Source organism: Loxodonta africana, chromosome 13 (assembly GCF_030014295.1).
Source record: "Loxodonta africana isolate mLoxAfr1 chromosome 13, mLoxAfr1.hap2, whole genome shotgun sequence".
NCBI lineage: Eukaryota > Metazoa > Chordata > Mammalia > Proboscidea > Elephantidae > Loxodonta > Loxodonta africana.
This window is the reverse complement of record NC_087354.1, coordinates 59,264,322-59,286,010: the sequence shown is the minus strand read 5'-3', so window position 1 is coordinate 59,286,010 and position 21,689 is coordinate 59,264,322. Positions and strand designations below refer to the sequence as shown.

Here is a 21,689-nt window from a genome sequence, read left to right as displayed (position 1 = left end):
CTATGCTAAAAAAGGCCACTCCCACTCCGAGATTATATAAAAAAATTAATCTGTGTTTTCTTCTAGTACTGTATACCAAAAGCAAAAACTCATTGCCGTCGAGTCGACTCCCACTCATAGCAACCCTATGGGACAGACTGGAAATGACCCATAGGGTTTCCAAGGAGTGCTTGGTGGATTTGAACTGCCGACCTTTTGGTTAGCAGCTGAATTCTTAACCACTGCACCACTAGTGCTGTATGGAGTCATTTTTATTATCAAATTTTGCATTGGGGGGAATTTATTTTAGTATAAATTGTCTGAACAGTTCTTATTTGAAGAATCTGGCTTTTCCCCATTGATGCCAACTTTGTCATATACTAAGTTCCCATATCCACAGGGTTTTATTTTTGGACTGTATTCTGTTCTATTAATCTTCTAGTCCTACAAGATATTATTTTTTAAATGTTGATAATATTCACAATATTGCCCTAAGAAATGAGGATGCTTCTATCTTCTACCCAAATCTTATGAGAATGAGAATTGCTGAGTTTAGCATTTTAATAAACCAAACCAACGTATCATTCTTTCAAATACACTAATACCTACTACTGTTATATTTATATTAGATAAAAACAACAACTCTAAGAGCAAAAATCTAATAGCATATTATACTAGGAAACTTTTAATATTTTAGCATCAGTTAATGACTTTATAGTATTATAGTTATCCGATTTAAGAGCTCTTACATAACAAAATCTTCTTGTAGTTTTATGGTCTCCTCCAAGGAATGATTGGTAATTACGTTTAGTGCAGTAAACAGTGATTTTCTGATTGTGCTCAGCTCTAGTTCATTAGGACTGGGCTAGTACGAGCTTGCACATTTTGAATCCGACTGCAGATTGTTGTTTTTAACTTCATTATACATTTTTCATGGAAATATTTCTAATTTCGATGTAGTTTTATATAATTCTTTATATGATAATTCCAGATTGGCATGTGAAAACCCAAAAGGCGCCCTTTGTCCATCCTCATTTCTTCAAATGCTGAAGAATTAATAATGCTTCTGTTCTATAGCAAATAAATACGTTAAAATTGAAAGACTGGAGGACGTCTTTTTTTTTTTTTTTTTTTTCCATAACGGGGTCAGTAAACATGAATCATGATTTGTCTAAAGATCCAGCTGCTGATGAGAGTCATTTGAGTTTTCTGTGGTCTCCTTAATGGGGTGTAAATGGGATCAGTCACAGCAACAACCTCAAGGCTTCATCCTCTATGTATCGCGTTTTAGATGCGTTCTTTGTATAGAACATATAGCAAGAATGTATTTTAAAATCCAATTTGACAAACTTTGTCTTTCAAAAGACTGATACAGTGCATTTACGTTTCTCATGTCCACTCATAGCTGGACTCATTTCTACCTTCTTACATTGTGTTTTCTATTCACTGTGCTTTTTATTTGCTTTACTCCTTGCTTATTATTTTGATTAATCAAGTTCTCTTTACTCACTTTTTCCCCCTTTACTGATTTAGAAGTTGATGATTGTACTTGACTAAAAATCTAAAAATTAGTCAATATCAATGAAAATCAGTCAATACAACATGTGGGCTCTGATTAGCACAAGCCCCTATCACTTACCCCTTCCACATTATTTTGGTTTGTTTCTTAGCTTCATCTTATTTTTGTAAACTCCATAAAAGTGATTCTTCATTTTCTTTAATATAACTGATTATTAGCTTGATTTATCCACATTTTTTGCTCATATTATTCTTACATCCCACATTTTCCTCTGGTTTCAATTCCTTCTTCCTAAAGTATATCCCTTTATAAATCCTTCTTCAGGGATCTGAGAACAATAAACTTACTCTTTGCTTGTTTAGAAAGGTTTTATTTCTCTCTTACTCTTGAAGACAATTCATCTGGGTATAAAGAATTATCTTCCCTCCACATTTTAAAGTTATTATTCTATTGTCTTATGGCTGTCAACATAACAGTTCTCATCTGTCAGACAGTCTCATTTTTCTTCTACTATAAACACAGTCTTTTCTCTTTGATTGCATCTCTAATTTTCTTTTTGGTATTCTTTAGTTTGATGACAATGTGTCTATCTCTGCAGTTCATTTTATTTATCTAGCAGGGTGCTTGGTACTTCCTGAATCTGAAGATTCATGTCTTTTCTGCAATTCTTTAAAAAATTTACAGCATTTTCTCTTCAAATATTTCTGTTACTCAATTCTTTCCCTGGAGCCCTGGTGGTGCAGTGGTTAAGCCCTCAGCTGCTAACCTAAATGTTGGTGGTTTGAACTCATCAGCTGTTCCATGGGAGAAAGATATGGCAGTCTGCTTCTGTAAAGATTACAGCCTTGGAAACCCTAGGGAGCAGTTCTACTCTGTCCTATAGGGTCACTACAAGTCAGATTGACTCCATAGCAGTGGGTTTGGTTTTAGTTTTTATTTTCCCTTCTAGAGCTCCTTTGAGATGTTTGACCTTCTTGTAACCTCTCTTTCATGGTTTCCGTATCTTTAATCTGCATTCTGTGTAATAAGAAATCTCTCTTCCAGGTCGCTAATTCTCTTTGGTACTATTTAACCCATTTACTGAGCTTTTCATTCCAACGATTATAAACACTATATTCATTTCTAAATATTTACTTAGGTTTGAGAGCTTTAATAGCATTCTCAAAGTTAGCAAAGTCATACAAAAAAAAAAAAAAATTCAAACCCTTTGCCGTCAAATCAATTCTGACTCATAGTGACCCTATGGACAGAGTAGAACTGCCCCACAGGGTTTCCAAAGCTGTAATCTTTACAAAAGCAGACTGACACATCTTTCTCCCCTGAGCAGCTGGTAGGTTCAAACCGCTGACCGTTTGGTTAGCAGTATAAGAAAATAGAGTTCAGGGTTCAGGAATCTAAGTCTATTCTGAGGTTGTTTCCTATCCTGCCAGGAGTGGTCAGTTCTGAGCTTATGAAACTTGACCTTAACTGGAAATAATTCCAAAATCGGCCTCCAGTTGAGGTAACAGTCCATCAATGGCCCTTCTCACTTCTGCATGCACTTTTTCCCAGTTGCTGTGGCAAAGGTGCTTTGCTAAACTGAGAATGGTTCCACACTTTGCTTCTAGGAAACAAAACCATTCACACCCAAAGGCTCGGACTTGGTGCCTAAATTAATACTGTGAGAGGATAAATAGACTCATATTCTCTATTTGAAACTTGGGGCTGTAGAAAAAGCACCAGGAATTTAATGCTGATTGTGTTGTTAAGTCTATTCTGGCTGCCAAGTAACAAAACAAAATCGTGACAGTCACTGCATTTGCATCAATCCAGACTTTGTACTTACTTATTCATGAACGCTATGCTGGTTTTTTTCCCAACTCATAAAAGGTTTATAAGAGTACAAAAGGGAACACACTGAAAAGTTTTTAAATATTTACTAATTGAATGGCAACATTTCAAATTATGGTGGAAAATTAAAGTCATCTTTCTTGTTCAAAGCAACAAACCTGCATTAGAATTTGGAAGTAGTTCCTTGCTTAAAAGAAACAAAAATCCCTGCTTATGTGTTTAAAATCTGCTTCCCTCATATGGGGACATGGAAAAAGCGAATGTTTCTAGATCTACATAAAGCAAACCTTCGGCGGAATACCACTTCTTTCAAATTTCTCTGGCCCCAGCTGACCTATGTAGCCATTCTCTAATCTTCTATTCCTCCGTATCGTCAGAAGCACTTGATCATTTAAAACTGTTAGCTTCTTGAAGGCAGTTCTAGGCTTTAAATTTTATTCTTTCCAGTATCCAGAGCACTAGTTCTCAACATTGGCTACAAGAACCAGCTCCCAAAAACCCACTGCTGTCGAGTTGATTCCGACTCATAGCGACCCTATAGGACAGAGTAGAGCTGCCCCATAGAGTCAGAACCAGCTCAGCTTCATAAAAAACAAAGACCATGAATTGTTGCAGGTAGGAACTACCTGGACCAGTCCCTGAAGAAGGACTTGATGCTTCATAAAATAGAGGGTCAGTGAAAAAGAGGAAGACCCTCAATGAGATGGATTGACACAGTGGCTGAAACAATGGGCTCAAGCATAACAACGATTGTGAGGATGGCTCAGGACTGGGCAGCGCTTTGTTCTGTTGTTTACAGGGTCGCTATGAGTAAGAACTGACTCAGCAGCACCTAACAGGAACTATGCATTACAATTTTAAACCTTAGTAGGTGATCTCTATATGTACCTAAAGTTGAGAACTACTGCCCTAGAACATCATAGCAAAAACAGGCATTCAATAGAGCTGATCCTTGACCAACTTGAGAAAGGCACTAAGGATACACTTAAAGGGTTAGCTTGTTGATGAAGGTTCTGCCTTTCAGAAGCATGCTTACTGAACGAAGCTATCACTTATAGATTGGGATGATTGTAAAACCCAATTCAGGAGGTTACCTGGGGCTATGGGCAAAGAACAATCTTTTCCTAGACAGAGGATGGCAAGACTTTTATTCTTGTAAGTTAAGCAACCCCCCAAAATTTTATTGCCAGAATAAGGGCTAGGCTTTTAAAGCTGCTTTCAGCTTTAAGGATTTAATAAAAAAATAACGACTGCTGAATCCCTGGGTAGACGCAGAGATTAAATTTCTGTTACCCAACAGGTTCTCCCTGGTACTTGATTTTACCCCAAATGACAAAAATGTCTTAAGGATGAAGGACGAGGCAGTGTGTCTTCTCCTGGGAGCACCAGCGTCACTGCACATCCACCAAGTGTGGAGACGATGAGGTTTGCTATCAGCTAGCCTGCCTTTGTCTCCCAAGGCTTTTCACCTGCAAGTGTGATAAAGCACACTAGACTCTGATGGAAAACCAGGTGTTTGAAACGAATTGTTCACAGTCACCTTTTTCCATGAACCTTCTCTTAGAGTTTCATTATATATATTTGTTTCATTCAACACATGCTTGATATTTGAAACTGTTTAGGCATTGGCTAACCTTTAGCTGTTGAAGTGTAATTACTAAGTGAAACTGTTGCTGATTGGCTGACTTTCAGAAGCACGACAGGTTCTTGTTGATTGGCTGACTTCCAGAGACCAGTTCGAACAGATGTGAAGTCACTGTTGATGTATCAGGACTGTGTTTTAACTGTTTCTGGTTGTTGTTGTTAAGACTGATAAATGGTCAACCCTTTTCTAGATGGATAAGAGCTTTTTTATCCTCGGCACTTTATTACTTCATTTGATGGACCATATCAACATTTTCAAAGTGTATATCCCACCTGGTGGCGCAGTGATTAAGAGCTACGGCTGTTAACCAAAAAAGTCGGCAATTGAAACCCACCAGCTGCTCCTTGGAAACCCTGTGGGGCAGTTCCACTCTGTTGCTCTGAGTCGGAATTGACTCGCTAGCAATTTTTTTTTTTTTTATAGCACACCTAGGTTCTGAGGCATGCAAACAGTTCTGTGCAAATAAGGGTTTCCTGGCAAATAAGCTTCATTACTCTGGATTAGGCAAAGATAAATAAGTTTCTTGTTGAAGAAGTTCTCAGACTGCTTAGTATGCACAACAAGAAACAAGTGGGAGATAGAATATATAAAAAAGCTTTCTATAAAGTTATTTCACTTTTTATTTTGAGAAATTTCCCAGGAGCTGAGTTCCTCACAATAGCCACAAGGATGGACTCCAACATGACTGCCACTGTGAGGATGTTGAAGGAGTGGACAATGTTTAGTTCTGTTGCACAAAAGGTCTCCATGAGTGAGTTGGACTAGACAGCAGCTATTTTTTATTTATTTATTTTTTTATCATCATCATCATCCTGAGTTCCATAAACACATTTGGTAAATACTACTCTGGATGACCATCTAGGTTATGGGCTGGCAAACTAAGACTCATGGGCCAAATTTACCCTTCTTCCTGTTTTTGTACAGCCCATGTACAAATGATTTTAAATGGTTGGAAAGAAAATCAAAATGATAATATTTTGTGATACCTGAAAATTACATGGAATTTAAATTTCATTGACAATGAATAAAGTTTTATTGGTATACAAACATGCTCATTTGCTTACATATGGTCTAAGACTGCTTTCGCACTACAATGTCAGAGTTGAGTAGTTTCAACAGAAATCATATGAGTGGCACTTCCATTGCTTCACCCTGCGGTTTGTGCACTGTAACTCACAGCAATGCAGTTATAATCGGAAAGCATGTGGAGCTTTGTGTGTACTGCCATTTCACACATTTTGTTTTTTATTATCAGTGCATACCCATCAGGTCAAAACAAGAAAGGAATCGAAAAGTGCGGTTCAAATGTCATGTTTTTAAGGCACAGGGGAGTGTGGGATATTTTGTTGTCAAGTTAGATAGTAAATCATTGTACTTATTATGCAATGACACTATAGTTGTGTTATTAGAATATAATACACATACAAGATTAAACTCTCATCACAATATTTCCAACTCTCAGGAAATTAACGGTCAGAAAAAGAAAATGGAAAATTTAAAATAGAATATCTCATCACAGCAGAACTTCTTTACAAAAATAAAAAATGAAAGCAGCTGTAAAGAAAGTTTCCAAATGCTTATTTTTCAGTCAATAAGGAAAGCCATTTGCCACTAGTGAGTTAATAAAATTGTGTTTGATTGCACTAGACAAGGAAATGTATCCAGAAGAAATAAATTTTATTAAAACTATTAGCCTTTTGGTGAGAACAGCTGAGGACACTGGAAGCAACACCAATAATCAATTTAAAGGCAAATGATTTTGAGTGGTTTTCTTTGGCTTTGATGAGTCCACAGATATTTATACTCTTAGTTGCTGTTTATTCAAAGAGTCGATGCCAAATTTGAAGTGAATAAAGAATTAGACTGTATAAATAGTCTGCATAAAGTAACCACAGGTGAGAATATTTTCAAAGAAATTGAGAAAACACTAATTTAATACAAACTTAAGTGGAATCTGCTAAGATTTGTTATAACTGATGGTGGTAAAAGTGTGTGGAGCAGAAAAAAGCTTAGGTGGATAAATCTTGAAAAAAGTTGTAAAAACGTACATTGCTTAAAGCTTATGGTTTTTCATTGCATTATTCATCCACAGGTATTTTGAGGAAAATGTTTGAATTTATCACGTGTTATTGAACCAGTAACATCAACAGTGAACTTCATTTGTTTTTGTGAACTTAACCATCACCAAGAATTTGATGTTAGAAGTTAGATATTCTGAGTTGACCTATCACATAGTAATTCTGTGCTTAGCAGTGGTAATGCTTTTTGTGATTTTTTTTTTTAAACCAAGGCCAAGACTGCAATTTTTTCTGAGTAAGAAGAACCATCATCAATCACTATTCTCAAACACTGAATGGCTTTGGAAATTATCTTCTGCTGCAAACTTGATAATGTTGCTTAATAAATTCAACCTAAAATTACAAGGCAAAACAGTACTGATATGTAAAATATACTACAATAGTCATTTCTTCTATGACAATTAACTTGTTTGAATCACAAACACTCTCCAGCTATTCTATATATTTCCTGTGCTGTCAAAAGTTTAAAAAACCAAGATCTCCATTCCCACAGAAATTTACCGTGGATCCATTTTCCAAGCTCAAACTACATTTCCAGCAGTTTTTTGAACCTTGATGCAAATGCAAGGTAATCTCCATACTTGAAAATTCATTTAACTGTGCAGTTGAGGAGCTTCCACCTTACCTTCAATCAGAAGTTAATAATCTACAATGTGATGACATGCTAAAAGGCAAATATCTTCAGACAAATTTAAAAGAATTTGATAAATGCTTCCTAAGTGATGAACATGCTCAGTTAATAAACTCATACACATAGACTGACATCAGTATTTGGCAGTACTTCCTATGTGAAAAGACACATTCAAAGATGAAACATAAAATCTCATTACAAATCAGCATTAACAGATGAACATTTGCCATCAGTTTCAATGAAACACTTATTTTGAATCACAACTGTATGAAATATCCGTCATAGAAAAGAATTCCATTTTTCTTTTTAGTAGGCTAGTATTATAAAAAAGTATAATCAATTTTTATTATATTTTTAATTCAATCAATAAACAATTTATGGGAATTTGTTTTCTCTTGTTATATAAGAACCTATACAGTATCCTTGATTTTGCCTCTTGGCCCACAAATCCCAAAATATTTACTTTCAAGCCCTTTACAGGAAAGGTCTGCTGACTCCTGAAATAGATCAATGAAGTAGACTAGAAAGCCCAGAACATAGCCATACATAGATGGGGCCCTGATTTATAGTACTGAAGATCAGAGAGGAAAGAAAGCCCTACCTACATAAAAAGATGTGCACTTTGACCCTACTTCACATCATACATGAAAATCAACTTAAGGTGGATTATAAACCTAAGTGTGTGAAAGATCAAATTGTAAAATGTGGAGATGACATGGGCGAACAGCTTCATGAGTTGGGGGTACAGAGAGATTCCTTAAACAGGACACAGAAAGCACAAACCATGAAGGAAGATTAACAAATCTGACTATATTATAACTAAGATCTTCTGTCCATCAAAATACAGGATAAAGAGAATGATGAGGCCAGCCAATGTGATTTAGAATTTAAACGATCAATTCCATGATAACTAGGAGTTCAAGTGAGTGATCCTCATTAAGTATCAAGTTCCATTTGAAAAGGATAGAAATCACAACACTTAAAACTTGCAGAAAAGGGAGCTAACGATCTTACCTTTCCTACTCACAGGAATTTATAGTAAACCTACTTAATACCAGTTCTCAAATACAAAAGTTAATTTATCAAACAAGCAATAAATGACTTGTGGATATTTATTAATACTATTAAGCAGTGTTTTGAATTGAACACAGAGGTGGTATTAAGCAGTGTTTTGAATTGAACACAGAGGTGGTATTAGAGCCCACATATTCAAACATTAACAAGTTATTTGTTTTTCATTCATATTATACTAGCCACATAAGGCACTAGTTCAGTAAGATACAGAATCAAACCTGACTACATTGAAAATGCATTACAAAGCATTTATCCATGTGGTTGTCATTTAGAGCCTTGGATTCACTGAAATAATCATTAGAAAAGTAAACTTCAACAAAACCAGATCAATAGTTCATGTTAGTAGATGCATGAGCTTTATTGCAGCTGGTGGGCAAAAAGGCAATCTAAGGAAACCCCTGAAGGGAGATAGAGTTCACAGGGAGTTTTTCCATCCTTTGTTTCAACGGGTAAGGAACTGTTTAGCAGTTTAAATGTGGCCTGTCTAGGTCAATAAAAAAAAAAATAGAAACTACAAACCCAAATTTCTTGAGTATTTCAAACTCAGTAATAGAATCCAACAGACAAAGGTTACTGTGGCTCTATCAAATGCCGTGTGGCCTTCATATGTAACTCCTATAAATAATCATTTCAATGGTAGACTATCAGCAAAATTTCCTCTATGTAACCAAATCTCTCATGATAAAAAAAACCTTGAAAAAGTTCTCTATACAAGGGAGTTTGGCATCTATCCCATCTTTTCCAAAATTCCATCGCATGGAGAACTCCATTGTATAGAGAACCTAGTCTACCTTTTAGGAGCCCTGGTGGCCAAAAGGTTGGATGTTCTAACCCACCAGCCACTCTGCGGGATAAAGATGTTGCATTCTGCTCCCCTAAAGATTACAGGCGTGGAGACCCCATAAGGCAGTTCTACTCTGTCCTATTAAGTTTGCTATGAGTCAGAGTTGACTCAAAGGCAACGGGCTTAGTTTGGTTTACCAATTTCTTAACTGATTTTTCTTGAACTTTGGAAAAATACATAAACTTCCCAAGAAATGCCAGGAGAGAATTCTCACACTGAAACACCACAGGGTCTCTCAATCTCTCCTTAACCAAGTTAAAAGATTTAACAATTAGTATGATGGCCATAGGGAGCCCTGGTGGCATGGTGGTTAAAGTGCTCAGCTGCCCACCACAAGGTCAGCCATCCAAATCCACCAGTGCTCCATGAGAGAAAGATGTGGCAGTCTGTGCCATGTGTAAAGATTACAACCTTGAAAACTCTATGGAGCCATTCTACTCTATCCTATAGGGTTGCTGTGAGTTGGAATCGACTCAACGGCAACAGGTCTTGGTTTTTGGGATGGTCATATTCTTCATTAGGCTCGGTTGCTGAAAGGCCTTCTTTTACTGTTGCACTATACTGCCAGGTGCTCCTTGCAAACTCTATGGGACAGGTGTACTCTGTCCTATAGTGTTCCTATGAGTCAGAATTGACTCCATGGCACTGGGTTTGGTTTTTTCTATACTTATTATAGTTTCATTACAGTGAAATGGATACAAACAAAAAGTCAAATGAAGAGTCATGTAGGGCAAGGTCTGGAAGGGTTCCCAAAGCAGAGCTTCCATGTCCAAAGCCTCCCATGTTCATCGAAGCCTTTCACCAACCAGGAAGCCCAGGGAGCTTACATGTTCAGAGCCTTTACTGAGGCCTCATTATGTAGGCATAACTGATTGACTGAACCATCCTCCCCCTTCCCTGAGACCAAATTCATTGAGAAACATTAAATTCTTCATCCCACAGTGATTGTGTTTGGAAATAGGGTCTTTGAAAAGGTTATCAGGTAACATGAAGACACACCAGTGTAGGGTGAGTCCTAATCCTATATGACCGGTGTCCTTATAAAACAAAAGATACATAGAAACATGGAGGCAGATGCAATTGCAAGCTGAGGAATGCCAAGGATTTCTGCAAGCCACCAAAAGCTAGGAGAAAGAGGAGTGGAATGTGTTCTCAGAGCCCTCAAAGAATCAACACAGCTGACACTCATCTCATACTTCCAGGCTCCAGAACTGTGAGACAATACATTTCTGTTGTTATAATTCACCCACTTTATGGTATTTTGTTATGGAGGTCCTAGGAAAGCCAATATACCCTTCAATCCAATAAGTTGCACTCTTAAGAATTCTGGCACAGATAACAAAATATGTGCATCAAGGTTTATGAACTAAGAGGTTCACTACAGTGTTTATAATAGTGAAAATAAGAAAGCATTATAAAAAATTGTGATACACCTATATAAAAGATCCACCACCCATCTATCAGTTTGCCACACTGTGGTAGCTTGCATGTTGCTGTGATGCTGGAAGCTATGCCACTGATATTTCAAATACCAACAGGGTCACCCATGTGGACAGGTTTCAGCAGAGCTTTCAAACTAAGACAGACTAGGAAAAAAAGACTGGCAATCTGCTTCTGAAAATTGGCCAATGAAAACCTTATGAATCACTATAGAATACAGACTGTATAGTGCTGAAACATGAGCCCCTTATATTGGAAGCCACTCGAAATAACACAGTGGCTGCAATAACAGACTCAAACATACCAATGATCATGATGATGGCGCAGAATTGGGCAGTGTTTCATTGTGTTATACATAAGGTCACCATTAGCTGGAGTTGACTGGGTGGGAAATAACAAAAACAATATAAGAGATAATATAGAGAAGGGGTTGGCAAACAATTTCTTAAAGGGCCAGATATGTTAGGCTTGTGGGCCATATGGTCTCTAAATACAGTGATACTCGTGTGACAGCCAGGAACTCAATGGGACCGCCTTGATTTTCCAGGTCTTAACAAGCTTTGCACCTTTGACGGGGTGCAGTCTTATCACTTTCCTATCACACGTTTTAGTGGCAAATACTTAAGTCTTCCGTCTCTGACAGGTTTCTGCCTTACACAGGTTTTCCCGTCAATTCTGCTGTCATAGTGTAAAAGCAACCACAGAAAATATGCATGGCTGTGTTCTAATAAGATTTTGTTTCTAAAAACAAGCTATGGACCATAGTTTGCTAACTTCTGAAATAGAGCAATTAAAATCACGTTTTTAACGCAGCGAGCAGACCTAACGTGTTTTAAAAGGCCAAACAATGATATGAATTTCAGGAGCTGAGGGTTACAGAATGCAAAACCACAGAATACCAATTACAGAAAAAGGACCGGGGGAAAAAACCCAAAATGATCATCTCCTCTAATGGTGGGATTATGAATCATTGTTTTTATAGTCCCCAAACTCTCCACAAAGTGCATGTTTTACTTTAATATTTAGGGGGAAGTCATTTTACAAAGAGGTTGGAGTACCGGTAATGCAGTCAATTTTTCTTTTTTGTTTTTGTAAAAGTCTAATGACCCAAGATGTACCCGGGGCATTTTCAGGAAACCAAAATTCCAGGTAACTTCTATGATCAATGCTTAGCCATCATTCAGGCCATCAACATCTGAAGCTGTAACTTCATTCACAGCTTGGCCCAACAGTCTTCATGATGATGACACTGTTATCAGTTGAGTTACAGTCAGTATTCTTTTAGGCAATGAAGCCGATTTTACAATATTTTAAACAAGCAGTGAAAAGTTAGCTTTAGTTTAAGTGTAAAAGTAGTTTCACCCAGGATAGCTCATCCTTTGATGATGTTATAGTTGCTGATACAGACATATTTAGTTCCTCACAAAGATCTAAGTGAAATCTCTCTCAATTTGAACCTTTTCAACTGAAAATTCAACATGGCCATGACTTTTAAAAATCTACCCAACTATTCATTTTGTCTACACGGATCTCCAAATGTGCTGCAGTTAAAAAACAATAACCATTTCTCTCTCTTATGCCTGGACATGGGTAAATTAGTATTTCATTTCTTAGTGAATAAACAAGTCTTAATGTTATAATAATCTAGTAAAAATGAAATGCATGTAACCCTCTTTTAGTGCCCGCATGCAAAAGTCCTATTTCTCTTGAAGTTGTACAAGTAAGTGGTTCTGGAGTCACAATTTTAATAGAGCAGAAATGGCCATAACATCTATAGTGCAGTTAAACAATGACATGACAGAAGCCTACAAAAATGTAAACAATGTTAAAACTTCTATGATTATTATACAAAATGTATCTTTAAATTATATGATGTCTTTCCTATTAATAAAACAATTCACTAGCCCTGCTACTTAAGATAAAGTCTGCAATTTCAATTAAAAAAAAGAGATCACTAGGCCCCTTTTTAAAAAATTTTTATTGCGGTTTAAGTGAAAGTTTACAAATCAACTCAGTCTCTCATACAAAAATTTATGCTATATACTCCTGATTGCTCTCCCCCTAATGAGACATTACACTCCTCCCCTCCACTCTCTCTTGTCTAGGCCATTCAGCCAGCTTCTGACACCCTCCACCTTCCCATCTCCCCTCCAGACAGGAGATGCCAATGTAGTCTCATGAGTCTACTTGATCCAAGAAGCTCACTCTTCACCAGTATCATTTTCTATCCCCTTGTCCAGTCCAATCCCTTTTTGAGGAGTTGGCTTTGGGAATGGCTTCTGTCCTGGGCTAAAGAACGTCTGGGGACCATGACCACCAGGGTCCTTCTAGTCTCATTCAGACCATTAAGTCTGATCTTTTTGTGAGAATTTGGGGTCTGCATCCCAGCTCTCCTGCTCCCTCAGGGGCTCTCTGTTGTGTTCCTGTCAGGGCAGTCATCGGTTGTAGCCGGGCACCATCTAGTTCTTCTGGTCTCAGGCTGATGTAGTCTCTGGTTTATGTGGCCCTTTCTGTCTCTTGGGCTCATAATTACCTTGTGTCTTTGGTGTTCTTCATTCTCCTTTGCTCCAGGTGGGTTGAGACCAATTGACGAAACTTAGATGGCCACTTGCTAACGTTTAAGACCCCAGACGCCTATCTCCGAAGTGGGATGCAGAAGGTTATCTGAAGAGATTATGCCAATTGACTTAGATGTCCCCTGAAACCATGGTCCCGAAACCTCCTAGGCCCCTTTTCTTGAGGTTAAAAAGGCCTTGATTCTACATGCATATAATCACTGTAGTTTTATTGTCATAAATAAAACTATAATTACTACCATCATCGGGAGGGTTATTTGCAAAAAAATTTATTGTAAAAGAGGGCATTCAATATAAAGGCTGGGAACTATATGTGTGGTAGAAAAACAGTAATTTTAGAATCAGGTAAAACTGGGTTCAAATCTTGGCTTTCTAATTTTAGGCAAATTAATAATTACCCAGATATATGACTTTCTCATCTTTTTACTTATGGCCAGAACAAGGTAATTCATATTGTCAGTTACTTTTAACAAGTGTTAGAAATACTATCTAATTTACTCTGTAAAGCATGGCATAGATCAAAGGGGAAGAAACAGCACAAATGTGTATGATATTAAGATTTTCAACATAAGTTAAAAGTGTATCCTACAGAATAAATGTTAATATTTCTTCATGTCATTAAACTTCACTTATAATTAGTCATAATTCTATTTTTAGGTAGAAGGGAACTATAATGTGCTGAGGCTTCCTGGCGGCTTTAGGCCAGCAGTCGCTGGACTGTCTCACTGGCTTTCATATCCGTATGGAAGGGGTCTAAGCACTCTAAAGCAGGGGTAGGCAAACTAAGGCTCATGGGGCAAAGCCGACAACAACCTGTTTTTGTAAATCAGGTTTTATTGGAACAGAAACATTTGTGCTTGTTTACATATTATCTATGACTGCTTTCACGGCTCCCTGGTGTGCTCTTGGCACCCTGGTGTGCAGTAGTTAAGAGCACGGCTGCTAACCAAAAGGTTGGCAGTTCAAATCTACCGGGTGCTCCTTGGAAATCCTATGGGGCAGTTCTACCCTGTCCTATAGGCTCGCTATGAGTCGGAATTGACTCCATGGCAACAGGTTTTGCTTCTCTAAAGCACTAACCCACTGCCGTTGAGTCGATTCCGACTCATAGCGACCCTATAGGACAGAGTAGAACTGCCCCATAGAGTTTCCAAGGAGCGTCTGGCGGATTTCAACTGCCAACCTCTTGGTTAGCAGCCGTAGCACTTAACCACTATGCCACAAAAGCACTGCTACTCAAAAAAAAATTAAAAAAAAAAAAATTTTTATTGGGCTTTAAGTGAAAGTTTACAAGTCAGTCTCTCACAGAAGAATTTATATACACCTTGCTATATATATATTTTTTACATACTCCTAGTTGCTCTCCCTCTAATGAGACAGCACACTCCTTCCCTCCACACTCTATTTTCCATGTCCATTCGGCCAGCTTCTGACCCCTTCTGCCCTCTCCTCTCCCATCCAGACAGGCGCTGCCCACGTGGTCTCATGTGTCTACTTGATCCAAGAAGCTCACTCTTCACCAATATCATTTTCTATTCCATAGTCCAGTCCAATCCCTGTCTGAAGAGTTGGCTTTGGGAATGGTTCCCGTCTTGGGCTAACAGAAGGTCTGGGGACCATGACTTCCGAGGTCCTTCTAGACTCAGTCAGACCATTAAGTCTGGTCTTTTTTTTGAGACCAAATTAATTGTTCCTTATAGGCGGTAAGGAGATTGTACGAGAATGTAAACCAAGTATGTTACCAAGCACAGTATTTTAAATTAAGTACCATTTCATTTTTTTTCATTGCTAGATTTTCTCAGTGAGGGGCTTACGATCTGGTACAGGTTCCTTTTGTCATAGTGGATAGGTAACAGTTTACTGATCAGCTAGTTTGAGTATCACTTCTCTAAAAGGCTATATGGGGGCAGGCGAAGGGGCTACCCGCAGCTCCAAAGGCATTATAGTGTCATTTAGAGCATTACTTGGCACAGTGTTCTGAAGGTTTTGCAGCAGAAGGTGATATATCTGATGACAACCAAATGAGACTCTGAGAGTGGTCTTTATACAAACAGTGGTCTTTTCTACTTCCTGTTCTTCTAAGGTTTAGAATTACCCCCCAAAAATCTTCCCTACTACAGACTTGTATTTCAACAAGGTAACAGCTAATGGGTCTCTCTCCATATCTGTTCTTGGGAGCAAGAAACATGAAAATATTTGTCCCCCTTCCCAAAATATATATACATTTGAAGACATTCAAGAAAAGAATTCAGTAACATATGTTGCCTATTTAGCCTCTTTAAGTTGCTGATCAGGATCAGATAGAAAACTATAAATTACATTTTGCTTGAAGTGAAGAATTTATAAAGTAAATCCATTTGCTATAAATATCAGCAGAATCGTCCACTATACTTTAAGACCTAGTTTAAAACAACAAAGCATGTGTCGGTTAAAGAACACAGAATAAAATCTTACCACTAACTTTAACACTGCTTAGAACAAGTACACAATTTCTAAAGGCGCCAAAGGTAATCTGACTCAAGCAGTGATCTGAAAAACAAAATTATTCAGGGACAAATTTTTATTGCAAATATTTACTCAAAAACTACTATTTACAGCAGAATTTTAATAGCTGTTTAAAACATTTAACGTTCAGTGAAACAGTTAAGAATTCAAAGCATATTTAAGAAAAATGCAGCATTTTAAATAAAAGTTCATTAGTACTTCAAAGCAAACTACTGTTATTCACATTATTCATTTTTCTATATCTCTTATTTTCTAGATGATAAAAAACAACTGACTGTAGCAGCCATCTTATGGATAAATTAGCTAAATTTCCAAAATGAATTTTTACATCAATGCTTTAGGTCCCATTTGAAGTGTCTATTTTACAATTAAAGTCATTTAAACATGCCAAGACATGTTTTCAGTGTCCTACTTTACAGTTTTTACATTACAACATACTTTGGTTTGGTTTCCAGACCACTTTTATGGGTTTATGTATAATGAAGATCATTAAAACAATGTTAAAAGCCTAACAGCTATAGGAGTTTCAACAATGGGTTTATACAACTAGTACATCAAGGGATTTCTGCACAGCTTACATTGACAAAAAAAGCACAAATATAAATTTATATTCTAATAATTTCACTTTCACTGAAAGTTTAATTAAGGTAAGCTTACAGCCTGGCAGGCTAACACTTGTGTGGAGGTACAGAGATTCAAATATTCTGTTTACATGCTTCAGACAGTCTGGAATGTTGTATTAAATCCAAAATTAAGTTCATGTTCACCCAAATTCTCATTAGATGAAAGCAGCACTCTAAGAATGCTCCATATACCAGCATTACAGTCAACGTAAGGCCTTTGTTGACAATGTCAATCCAACTCTGTGTTAGGTAAACCATTCCCACAAGGTAGAAGGTTTCCAGATCTCTTTCTTTAATCAAAAAAGATATACAGGTGATAAGGATTTTTACCTTAGGACTTACAGAAGTTTCAAAAGCTTTATGAATATAATTAATATTCTTATAATTCGATTCATATGGGTGACCAAGTCCTGTCTTCTTGAAGACTGTTAAAAAGAGACTTAAATTGCAGATTTAACCTTCACTAAAATCTTGATCATTAAAAAAAAAAAAAAAAAAACACTTCTTAGAAAGCCACACTAGTTGCACTATTACTGGTGAACTGATATATTTACTAACCTAGGTTGAATGTACGGGTAAGTGTGTGAACGGCCTCCCTGGATTTTCCTAGCTCTGAACTCTACAGCAGCACCACCAAGCGCACCTGCGAGCATGCTCCAAAGGGTCCTACCACAGGTGCACTAGAACTCTGATGGCATGCTAACTTCACCTCCCCTCCTTTTCACCTGCCAGATCTGCTGTTGTTTCTGTCATGGTAGGGCTACCTTCTCTAAGAACGTCACCTGCTTGGTCAGACACTGCTTCATCAGTCTTGGCTGAAGGATCCCCACCGCCTTTCTGAAAGATTTCTGTGGCTTCATACTCAAGTACCTCTGATGGAGTCAAAGGTTCCAAGTGAATCCTGCCTGGCTCACTAACATCAGAAATAGCAGATTCGGGTTCATCTCTTTTTCTCAAAAACTGATCAATGCTAACATCACCCGATGTTAACCGCAAATCCTTAATATTCTTAGAAGAAAGTCTAGCTTCACCGGAGCCGTGACCTTTAACCTGATCACGCGTAACTGTATTTTCTGAACTTTGGCACATCTTTGACTCTGCTTCCTGACAAACAAGTTCTATTTGTTTTTCCTTTTCCACTTTATCTTCACCAGTATTGGAATCATAACCGAAGGTTTTCTTCGAGCTCGTTTCCTGGACTATAAGACAGGCATCATTTTCCCTATGTGAAACTGTTATACTTTCTTCACTTTTTGTTACTGAAGAGCCTTCAAATGAACTTGAATCACATCTATTTTTTTCTTCCTCTGGTGAAGCTTTATCATGTTTACTGAAAAAATAAAGCCATTTGTTATCTATTCTCAATACATGTATTTGAACAAATCAAAAGAAAGACTTGCTCTAAAAAGTAAAAAATGTTAAGCACACTTACCTACCAAAAAAAAGAAAAAAATCCAGATCCATAGTCCTTGCCATGATATCACCATAATTTAAGAGGGGGCATTTTCTTAGGCAACAGACAGAGAAACTCAAAGAATCGTATATTAAAAGTAGACCCAGAGAGTCTACTGATGGGTTTTAAGTCTTGGTTACCATTGTTTTCATCTATTCATATATCTTGTCTGTTTTTAAAATTTTAGTGTTCCCATTAATTTTTAAGAGTACTTTATACAGGAATATATTTGGAAATAATCTATTTTTATTTTCTGATTTATACATTGCTTTTATGCTTAGAAATGTCCTTTGTTATACAAATCAAATAAGCATTCACCTTTTCCTAATTATTAACAGCCTAATTTCTAAAAATGATAAAAACATATATGCCTGAAAAATATATGTAAATATACCTACATATTTATGTGTGGGGCTGTGTGTACGTGTGCTAATAGAAACTATTTCATGAATCACAAAACATTAGAAATAATTTCTAAGGGTATCTCCAGCCCCTTTTCTATATTTAGGATGCTTACATTACCAAAAACAAATTTAACCACTACATATACCTTATTTCTTATATTTAATATATTTGGAATATAGACTTTTCTTCAATGGATTACCCAAATAGCAACATTATCAAATGACCATATATAATTTATTTTTATAAGGTCGTTTCTCTGCTATTAATTTTGTTCTACTCACCATCTGTTTTTTAGACTATTCTTGAGTCAATACCACACAATCTTAACAATTATAGATTAAAAGTGTTCTTTATTATCTAGCAGAGCAAATCACCCACATACTCCTGTTCTTCTCCACGAACTTAGTAGTTTAAAAATGTAAAAGATATTTGTACAGGATGCTTATTAGTTTAAAATAGTGACTACAGAGAATAAAACAATGATTAAATGAGTTATGGTATTAATAAATGGAAAAATATGAACCTTATTTTAATTTTGACAGTTATCAAACCAAATCTCATTAGGATTTTGAGCAGTCATTAAATCCATAATTTGGAAAATGGTCTGTCATTCAAGTTATTAATATACTATTTTATATCTTAGTAAATTTTTCTTTTCTTCATTTAGATCCTATAAATTTATCCATTGTGTTTTGTAATTGTGTATTATTTTATCCATTGTATTTTGTAATTGTGTATTATTTGTATACAGGAAAGGTTCACATTTTTACACCATGCTGCCTGAATTAATACTCTTATTAATGCTAATCATTTAACTCATTTTTCTTGAATCTTACAGGTCCATTATAGATTTATGTGCAAAAAATTGTAAATTTTTTCCTCTTCATTTCAAATTTGTTAATTCTGATTTTTAAGACTTGCTGGACTAACTACAATTTACAGAAAATGTTCAATAATATAGAGGGGACCAGACTGCTTTTTTAATTCCTTGGTTGCATTTGCATTAACTTCTCCCCCAGAAGAACAAAGGAGCAGGTAGGGAAAGGGCTAGACGACTTCACTAGTACAGTCTGAGAACACACCACGAAGCCTTATCTTGCTTTTTAAGGGCAACAGATGAATTAATCTCAACAGACTGACAAGCAATCTACTGTAAAATATAAAACATAAAGATGGAAAAGGGAGAAATTACTTAAAAGACAAAACAAAATTATCTGGAGTAACGTTCTTGTTGAAAGGCTGCGATTCTCTTTTGCTAAAGGGGATTATGAAGTGTCTTGTGTTCCTTAGTGTTCTGTTTGAGGATTACATTTTTAAAAATCAATCCCTTAATTATGAAACTTTTATGTTGAGTTCCCACATCAGAACTAGCTCTACGGCTTTTTGAAGAAATGTAAAAAAAAAAGATGTTAAGATTACCTATTTGCAATAATTGTTTCACTGACACATCTTGTAACTGTTTTCATTTAATGGAGGCAACTAAAATCGGTTAACGTTTTATTTATTAGTAAGTAAATTTTTGAAAAAAATATACTCCACATGTCTAAAATATTAAAAAAAAATAATTAAGGATCTAGAGTACATTTTTGTTAAAATAAAAATTCAAGTTTGTATTTTAATTAAAAATCATTATTAAAAGCAATAACACATACAAAAATTTAGGTACACCTTTGCCAACTGCCTGTGAAATAACACTGCACAAGTTATTTTATAACCTGAATTTCAAGAGATTCAGCTGTTCCTTATATTTACCTTTCAGATGTTGATGTTTCTGTTTCTCCTTCAGCTATATGAGGTCTTGACATTTTCTGAAACGATTAAAAATACTTTTCATTTACATTCATGGCTAAGCCTAAAGAAAACAGTTTTTATTGTACTAAACCTTCTAGATAAAAGGGACTTGAGTGTGCAACCTAATATACCAAAGAAATGGAAAAACAATTTTGTAATCTAAAGCATGTTCCAGAATAATCCTCATTATTCAGGATTTTAAGAATTCTTTTTGAAAAACCTATACAGATTCCAGGATACCAAACTAGTTTCAATGGCGACTAAGACATCCAGTTACATTTATACCTACATTCCTTAGTTTCTCTTTCAAATATGGCTCATAATATTTGAATAGAGAACTAGTAAATTGCTAAAACTAGTTTAACACAACTTGAATTTGAATAACAATATCTAGTGCTACAGCTGTTAACCAAAGGGTCGGCAGTTCAAATCCTCCAGGCGCTCCTTGGAAACTCTGTGGGGCAGTTCTACTCTGTCCTATAGGGTCACTATGAGTCAGAATCGACTCGATGGCACTGGGTCTGGTCTGGTCTGGTTATCTGTCCACAGTGTTTTATATAAACATATCAAGTATAGATGCTTAGATAAAACACCTCTGAAACTATGATCTAATATAAGGAATCATAGTAATCCTTCCACTGTCAAACCCAAGAATATTAGGCTATAGACAAATATTTTGCTTTTGCAAATGTTTTATAGGGGGAATGCCAACCTACCAGTTCATAACAGTTACCAATTACTGAACACACATGACGGGTAAGGAAGCATGTGAAGAATCTGACATTAACTATCTCATTTAATTCTATTAGATACTATAAAAAATTATGATTTTATACTGAGGAATGAGATGAGGCACTCCAGTACGAGGTGGACTGAAGATTCAAATCCAGGCCTAGTTCTTAGCCACTGTAGTAGGTTGCCTCAAGCATGTGTCACTGATAATGGCATATTAATGCACATATTTATCTCCTCACACTGCTAAAATGCAGACAAAGAAGTAAGAAATTTTCACTCATGAAGACCAAGATACCAAAGCATACTAAAAGCCAAAGAGATTTCAACAAAATCTGGAAGACACAGAGTGGCTAGACAGTGGTAATAGATTCAGCAATGTGAAGGAAGTAAAAAAAAATGTCTGCAGTGGGGGAGTGCGAGAAGACAGTCAATTTGCTGAGAGAACCTAAGAGACCTGTGCTTGGAAGAACCCAGTACAATAATCAACACATAAAAGGTAAAAATGAAGCGAAGGGACTGCTGGGAAATCTAAATGAACTTCCTCCCCCAATTCGGACCACC

General features: G+C 36.5%; 1 protein-coding gene across 8 annotated transcripts in view; it reads right to left on the bottom strand.

Annotated features, from left to right (window-relative positions):
- Nucleotides 1–1,087: 1,087 nt before the first annotated feature.
- Nucleotides 1,088–21,689, bottom strand: part of ZNF280D (zinc finger protein 280D) — a 130,883-nt gene continuing 110,281 nt past the window's right edge. For 7 of the 8 annotated variants that reach the window (XM_064267503.1, XM_064267505.1, XM_064267507.1 and 4 more), the window contains 2 exons: nucleotides 20,355–20,410; nucleotides 1,088–18,074 (listed from right to left, as the gene is read on the bottom strand). In XM_064267503.1, coding sequence (XP_064123573.1) covers nucleotides 17,450–18,074; nucleotides 20,355–20,410 — 681 coding nt within the window. In that variant the 3' untranslated portion in view covers nucleotides 1,088–17,449. Of the gene's footprint in view, nucleotides 18,075–20,354; nucleotides 20,411–21,689 lie in introns of those variants that run through there. The other variant, XM_064267509.1, reaches the window with a different exon arrangement.